Consider the following 7,843-nt stretch of genomic DNA (forward strand, 5'->3'; position numbering starts at 1 on the left):
TGATTTCAATTCTAATTGCAGATGAGTCAAATGAAGCTTATTTAGACGCCAACCAAAAAATCACGTTCTCATTTTTTGTTTTCAAAACTTTTTTTATATTACAATTTTTAAAATAAAAATAAAAATTCATTTTGTCATGTCAATTAAAATATAGCTTCATAATTAAAAATTAAAAAATGAGTCAGTGATAGTTTTAAATGGCTAATGATGGTGGTTAATAATAAAAATTAATTAAAATAATTAAAATTTTTAATTATCAAATGTAATGTATTTTAAAAAGAAGAAAAATAAATTAAAGTTGTTTCTATATTTTTGTTTTTAAAAACAAAAAATGAAAACAATTTTAAAAACAATGAAATGAAAAATCCTTATACACACAAATTTTATTTTCTGTTTTAAAAAATAAAAAATAACTTTTAAAAATAAAAAACAAACACCCTAAATAATCTAACTCATTTGAAGTGATTATGTGCATCATTGCGTCTACTTTGTTGACAGGTTGGGTTAGTGTGTAACTTCTTGACATGTTCATTCCGTGGTTCAAAAGTCCAACAAATCAAATGATCAGCCCACCGATTTTCTAATCCAACAGAACTATGATTAATAGTTAGTTAGTCGTTATTAGTACTTTAATCACCAATAGACCAGGTTGTTAATCACAGCTTCAAACTGTCAAAACGACTCAACTTGAAATAAATCAGCACCAATTCAACATAAAATCTATAGCAACCAAAATTCAACTGTACTACAATTAGTAGACATTCTATATTGATCGACACAAAAATGATAAAGCCGATAATAACAGCTTCAAACTATACGTACTCGACCAGAAATCTCCTAGAGACTACAGGGTTAAGTAAATAAAACATTAAACAGCTATAAACAGTTTCTATGTACAGCTGTAATGTAATATTGTGGCTTTAATATTGTCTGAATGTAAGATTCAGGCGACCAGGACGAAGCCCAGTAGCTTCCAACAATTTTCTTGGAGCGGAATTTGGAATGATATACGACACACCATGATAAACAAGTCGAGATTCACCACCAAATATCAATACGTCTCCTGAATCTAAAACAACCTTCTCAGCTTTCTTCACATCCCTCTCATCCCCGTACAGAAATTCTGCTGAATCTCCAACAGAAAAGGACACCACAGGCAATCCTCCATGCAGAGATTCTCTGCTTTCGTCACGGTCCTGCATGTTGTTGTTTCAAAATGTAAGCTAATGTCTCCTCATTTTTGCAAACATAACTCCCAAGAACAAAAATTCCATACTCTTTCTGGAATAAACTAAAATATCAAGTCATGTTTCAAAATACATTAGACGTAGTGTCCAAGTATGTTCCACTGTCCAAGTAGCATTGCATAGAAAATACAAACAAAATCCAAAAATAGTAATAGAAGAAGTTGGATGATGCAAAGTTTGGAAGAGCTGACCTGATGAAGGCCAAGCCTTCCATAGGCAGTATAAAAATTGACTATGCATATGTCTGGAGACATTGAAGGTAATACATCTTCCACATTGTTTACTTTGAACATCTTCTTACTTAGATTCTGTGCTTCTTCAACAGCCAGACCGGCCAAGTCCCTGAATTCAGAAGGAATATTTGGGGGTTCACAATGGTCCATTGATCGTATATTTCCATATTTTCTAGTTTGAGGATCCCAGTCCAGACCAAGACACATCATCTGCAATCGGAGTTTTGCTCCGTCTTTGTAACCTGGCCGGTAGAATCCCCCTGGTCCCAGACCAAGTTCACGACAAATCCTAACTAATTCCACCTAAAACAATAAAGTGAATATCACAAAATATTGGGATAAGAGCACTACAGGATCTGCCTAATTCCTTTTGACATTGTAATATCCACGAAAAACTTCAAATTTATGCGACCTATTGAATGAGTATGGTGCAAGCGAAGCAAGGAAATATGAAATAATAATAATAATAATTACCTGATTGTTGTGGGATAAGTAATGTTTCAAGAGAACCATCCCGGGCCTCAGTATCATCTTTTCTGTTACTCCCTCCTGCATCTTAGTGCAGCTTTCTGTGTTTGCAGAAATATGTCTTCTACAACGACAGATATCAAATGGTTTAATATCTGGGCGATCAACCTTGTAAACAGCTAGGCCATTGTTCGACTTCCTGTGAGCAGAGTGAGGCCTCTTAACATTACCAACAACACTGTTCTGATTAGGAAAACGTGATTTGTCTTGATATCTTATAATGTTTGATGCTGGAAATCCCTTGGCAGGGTTCAAACTATGACTTACAGAACTTGGACTAAAACAAGGCTTCATGTTTTCATCCACATTCGTTTGCATTGAGCGCATGTTTGTTTGTGCAGAATGAACAGAGTTTGACATAAACCCAGATTCAGAACATGTATTGCTTGGGAATGGTACTGGCATGGTGCCAACCATCATTATATATTCTCTCTGACATTGTTTCTTTTGAGGTCCTTGGACACTTGTACCGCCTCCAGTATCACCAGAAAATTGCGGCCCATGGCATGCAAAACTATCCTGCATTTTAAATGCAGTAAAATTGTTTCAGTTGTTCAAAATTATATGATGTAGACGACAAGCTGAGTTTAAAATAGTGAAAGTACTAGTTGAGATGCGATCTTTGTTGTCCGAAAAAAGAGTCTCATTTGAAGGTGGTTTCACTTAAACTAGGATATTCTGAGAGATTAGTTCGTAGAACAACTTATCAAGAGTAAAGAGTTCAAGAGAAGAAATAAATACAAATCCAGTAAATGACTACTATGACCAAGGCCAGATCATAAGAATAAACCAAAAAAAAAAAATCCAACTCAAACAAGATATTTCACAATAACTAGTATGCTCTAGGAGATAAAATCTTAGAACAACTAACTAGAAAAATAGATTATGCAATTCTAATGATATAATTCCAAAACAGCTAGAGTAATCTAGCTTACAGAGTCCTCACTAACAGGTTCGGTTCTGTCCCAGCTTTTGCTCATAATTTCCAAATGCCTAAAATGGAAAGAAATTTGGCGGAAAACGTAGCGACCCAACGACGACGGCCGGTAAAGAAACAAAAATGGCAGAATGTTAGTATTCATCATTTGGTGATCGAAGATACATATGATAAGCAAAGCGCCCTCTCGGCACACGAAAACGATTAAACGTGAGAGGCAGTGATACCGAAGCGTTTGAAGTGACGGCTTCGTCGCTATCTGTTCTGGCGACGGTTGATGTGGTGCGGCGTTGCGGTGACTCAGCTAATCTGCGTTATCGATGACAGAAATAAGACGACACGAGCCTACGACAGTCGACCGGGGGTAGAGCCGGGCTGACACGGCCATACAGAGCCGGCCCTTGACAGGCTCGGCCTAAAAAGTCAGCCAGTTTAAGCTCAACTTTTTCTTCAAGGGCTTATATCTTAAATCTGACTCTAACTATAACAAGTTTAAGGTCTGGCTTACAGGCTTTAAATCATTTTTTTATTTTTTAAATTAAAAATAATTTATTTATTTTATTATAATATAAAATTTTACTTCAATCTTAAATCACATAAATAACATCTTAATTTTTAATATGAAAACTATTTTTATTATGTAAAATTTTTTTTATTTAAATGATAAAACATTAAAATTTGTAAATTTTTAATTCAAATCATATGATATAAAATTATATAAATATAAAAATAATCTATTATCAAAAAATATAATTTAAAAATATTAATACACATATATAACATGAATCAAATTATTGTTTAAAATTTAAATTAGATCAAACAATTATTTTTTTATTTAAATATATCATTGTCCAAAATTAAACAAATCAAATTTTATTAAAAAGAATTAAACAAATCAAAGTATTTTGTAAATTTTAATTCTAAAAAAATTACTATTACAACTAAATATTTAAAATATGATTAAAAATATTAATAATATTATCATAATAAATAATATTTTAAAATATAAATAAATAAATGGGCCTAAATTGATTAGCCCTCAACTCTATAAGATCAGTCTATTTAAACCCTTAAGTTATTAAAGTTGGCCCTTATAAATAAATAATTTATTTTAAAACTCCAAAATTCAAGTCAAGTTTTAGTTGGGTTTAAATGGTTTGATTTATAAGGTTGGCTCATTTTTCTGACTTTAATAGGGGTAGGTGATGGAGCAATTTAGCATTAATTAATTTTTTAAAAAAATACAGTAACTGCCAATTTAGCAAAAAATTAATAATTAATTATTAAAACTAACTAACTTTCTCTCGGTTTGCAACTTGTTTTGATCTGTTTTTTTTTTTTTTTTTTATTTGAATGTTTAGGTCTTTATCTGAAATAAATCAGCTGCTTTGGAGCTTGTCTTTCTCCAATCTATCATCTGAAAACCGAAGAGTAGTTGAGAAGAACGCGAGAACTTCATCCACGTCTGCCTACTTCCTCCTTCATGCCTGAATGCCGAGATGGCCTCAAAATACCTGGTAAATTTCATTAATATTGTTCTACTTCTTCTCCTTTTCAATTCTAATCAATTGGAATCTCCGATGGAGCAATTTTATTAATCTGAATGTTATTGGCAGACTGCTCATCGTCGGTTTTGGTGATTTGAAGTTGAAATTGAGGAAACATCGAGTGCTTCGTTTTGAGGTAAATCACCGCCATTTAGTGTCAATGTGGTGGCGTTTAAGGGAATCGGGATTCAACTCTCTCTCTGTTTTTCCCCCCTTCTTTTGGGCTGTTGATTGCAACAGATTTGAGCTCTGTATGATTGGGAAAATGAAGTGAAAAGGTGCTGAAATTCTGATTTTGGTTGCGTGCACAAGGGTGTGGCTCTTTCATCACACTTTCGATTTCGGAATTGTTGGGGCTGATATAGGCATTGTATTTGCACGACTGTCATTAATTCCGGAAGAATCTCAATGAACTTGGAAGCTTAATTGAAGGGAAGAGGAAGTGTCTATCTGAATCATTGGAGGTAATTCCTCACCATCTTGGCATCAAATTCTGATTGTGCTTTGAGCATTTGGAATTTTCTTCGAATCTGTTCTGTATGGATGTACTCCTGCAGCAAATTGAAGCGTAAAATCAATGATGAACTGGGAGGAAATGGGAGTATTGAAGTGCTTTAACTGCGGCAATCATATTAGTTTTTGAAACTTCCATTCTGAAAATTGGTGCCTAATATTTTTTTACAAACAAAAAAGTCAGTTTTTTTTCATCAACAAAACAAAATACTCACACTAACAATACCGGAAGCCAAAAAGAAAAAAATCATCGTTTTTATTTGTAGAAGAAAAAACGGTATCACATAGTTTAAAAAAACTAATCAATTATATCAATTATGTTTGAAAATAAAAAAAATTAAATTAAAATACTCTTTATTAATTATGTTAATTAAATTTTTATTAATTATTTTTTATGACTGTGAATGATAAAATTATGAGGGATAATTTAAAAAATATATAATAAATGCTTATTTAAAAAAATATGATTTTGTTTTTATAAAAAATCAAACTGAAATATCAATTTCTTCTATGAATAAAAAACAGAGGGTCTACAATACAACTAACACGCAAACATGACCTGACCCAAAAAGAAAAAGAACAACAGAACAGTAAAAGGAAGTAAAACAAAGCAACACAAAATCCGAAAGAGAACAACAGAACAAGAAAACACAGCAAAAGCCACTGCCATCAGCAGCAGAAACAAAACTTCACCCCACACCACATCTCTCAACTTCCATTCCGCCTTCTTTATCCACAAAAGAAGAAAACAGCCTCATATCATTGTTAAAATACTAACAAACCCAAGGGGGTGTTGGTAACAATACCCATCCAAAAGGACATAACCCTTTCAACAAGACACAACTATCCAATCAGCTGCTCCATTACCCTTTCTAGATGAAAGAGTAATTTCCAAACCTGAACAATTAGCTAACATATCCAAGGCTTCCTTCATTTCCCATCTGCCCCCTCCAATCTGCTGACTACTTCTTGTAGCACCAGAAAATATCAGCACAATCAGTCTCAATATCTGCATCCTTCATATTTTGCTTTCCTTCCTGCTAAAACTTCAGTCACAAATGGTGAATCAACAGGCACCATATCACCAAATCCCTATAGCATCTTACCTTCTGTATTCCTGCAAATCAAACCAATAGCAGCAGTGTTAGTGGCTAAAACACAAGATCCATCACAATTCACCTTAACTCTTTGCCTGCCAAAATTCTGGAACAGTTTATAACCTTTACGGGATTTGGTAGCTTCTGCTAAAAAATAAGCCATTCCTTTCCTTCCAAATCAGCCACATAATCCAAGCAAATTGTGCAATCTGATAATCGTCACTCATCCTGCCTGTAATTCTCCTAGTTTTCAGGATTCTAGGTGGAATTAATCTGCTAATGCGGCGAAGTCATTTATGAGAGATTCATTAGATACAATAGAATTTGCAACTTGTATATCCGACATATTAAAAGTAAAATCCCTTATGCTTAAAATTTTATATGTATTAATAATAATACGTATAAAATTTAGTGGCTAAAACAAAAGATCCATCACAATTCACCTTAACTCTTTACCTGCCAAAATTCTGGAACAGTTTATAACCTTTACGGGATTTGGTTGCTTCTGCTAAAAAATAAGCCATTCCTTTCCTTCCAAATCAGCCACATAATCCAAGCAAATTGTGCAATCTGATAATCGTCACTCATCCTGCCTGTAATTCTCCTAGTTTTCAGGATTCTAGGTGGAATTAATCTGCTAATGCGGCGAAGTCATTTATGAGAGATTCATTAGATACAATAGAATTTGCAACTTTTATATCCGACATTTTAAAAGTAAAATCCCTTATGCTTAAAATTTTATATGTATTAATAATAATACGTATAAAATTTAGTGGCTAAAACAAAAGATCCATCACAATTCACCTTAACTCTTTACCTGCCAAAATTCTGGAACAGTTTATAACCTTTACGGGATTTGGTTGCTTCTGCTAAAAAATAAGCCATTCCTTTCCTTCCAAATCAGCCACATAATCCAAGCAAATTGTGCAATCTGATAATCGTCACTCATCCTGCCTGTAATTCTCCTAGTTTTCAGGATTCTAGGTGGAATTAATCTGCTAATGCGGCGAAGTCATTTATGAGAGATTCATTAGATACAATAGAATTTGCAACTTTTATATCCGACATTTTAAAAGTAAAATCCCTTATGCTTAAAATTTTATATGTATTAATAATAATACGTATAAAATTTAGTGGCTAAAACAAAAGATCCATCACAATTCACCTTAACTCTTTACCTGCCAAAATTCTGGAACAGTTTATAACCTTTACGGGATTTGGTTGCTTCTGCTAAAAAATAAGCCATTCCTTTCCTTCCAAATCAGCCACATAATCCAAGCAAATTGTGCAATCTGATAATCGTCACTCATCCTGCCTGTAATTCTCCTAGTTTTCAGGATTCTAGGTGGAATTAATCTGCTAATGCGGCGAAGTCATTTATGAGAGATTCATTAGATACAATAGAATTTACAACTTTTATATCTGACATTTTAAAAGTAAAATCCCTTATGCTTAAAATTTTATATGTATTAATAAAAATAATAATAATTGTCTATCTCTCATAATTTTTCATCTCTGTAAACTTATATCATATTATAGTCAATTGGCACATTAAAGAGAAGTTTCATGTAAAATGAACACACTAACCTGTGCAAGATCAACTTTCAGGCGGGTTTTAATATTATATGTAGAAGTATATTAGAGTTTTAACAATTTCCTTGAGTCAAACCCTCCTCTGCTCTCAATAGTTCAGCAGATCCATCCAGCTACAATGTATTCACGATGAACATTAATTTCAATT

The 7,843-nt window shown here is 33.1% G+C and overlaps 1 protein-coding gene and 2 long non-coding RNA genes across 7 annotated transcripts; 1 reads left to right on the top strand and 2 right to left on the bottom strand.

The window, feature by feature from the left end:
- Nucleotides 1-693: 693 nt before the first annotated feature.
- Nucleotides 694-3,394, bottom strand: LOC129293259 (alpha-ketoglutarate-dependent dioxygenase abh1-like). Of its 5 annotated transcripts, none has more exons than XM_054931125.1 (5): nt 3,173-3,394; nt 2,959-3,001; nt 1,955-2,527; nt 1,439-1,783; nt 694-1,196 (listed from the first exon to the last, which is right to left on the bottom strand). In XM_054931125.1, the coding sequence occupies exons 2-5, from the start codon at nt 2,986-2,988 to the stop codon at nt 921-923; spliced, it is 1,224 nt and encodes a 407-aa protein (XP_054787100.1). In that variant the 5' UTR covers nt 2,989-3,001; nt 3,173-3,394; the 3' UTR covers nt 694-920. The 5 variants fall into 5 exon arrangements, with proteins under 5 accessions (XP_054787100.1, XP_054787099.1, XP_054787101.1 ...); XM_054931124.1 differs by having other exon boundaries at nt 2,944-3,001; XM_054931126.1 differs by lacking the exon at nt 2,959-3,001.
- Nucleotides 3,395-4,322: 928 nt separating this feature from the next.
- LOC129293277 (uncharacterized) lies at nt 4,323-5,137 on the top strand. The gene is made up of 2 exons (XR_008589127.1): nt 4,323-4,462; nt 4,562-5,137. It is a non-coding gene; the product is annotated as an uncharacterized LOC129293277 (long non-coding RNA).
- Nucleotides 5,138-6,248: 1,111 nt separating this feature from the next.
- On the bottom strand, nt 6,249-7,542 carry LOC129293278 (uncharacterized). Its single transcript, XR_008589128.1, has 4 exons — nt 7,268-7,542; nt 6,907-7,097; nt 6,546-6,736; nt 6,249-6,375 (listed from the first exon to the last, which is right to left on the bottom strand). It is a non-coding gene; the product is annotated as an uncharacterized LOC129293278 (long non-coding RNA).
- Between the last annotated feature and the right edge of the window lie 301 nt (nt 7,543-7,843).

Source organism: Prosopis cineraria, unplaced genomic scaffold, assembly GCF_029017545.1.
Source record: "Prosopis cineraria cultivar Desert tree isolate PC_DT_omini unplaced genomic scaffold, ASM2901754v1 PC14, whole genome shotgun sequence".
In the NCBI taxonomy this organism is placed as follows: Eukaryota; Viridiplantae; Streptophyta; class Magnoliopsida; order Fabales; family Fabaceae; genus Prosopis; species Prosopis cineraria.

Excerpts from the sequence above, each read along its gene's own strand:
- LOC129293259 (XM_054931122.1), bottom strand. The coding sequence starts at position 3,093 with ATGATGAATACTAACATTCTGCCATTTTTGTTTCTTTACCGGCCGTCG. Across the intron at positions 2,528-2,943 it reads AACCTGTTAGTGAGGACTCT|GATAGTTTTGCATGCCATGG; the intron begins GTAAGCTAGATT and ends TTTAAAATGCAG. Across the intron at positions 1,197-1,438 it reads GAAGGCTTGGCCTTCATCAG|GACCGTGACGAAAGCAGAGA; the intron begins GTCAGCTCTTCC and ends AACAACATGCAG.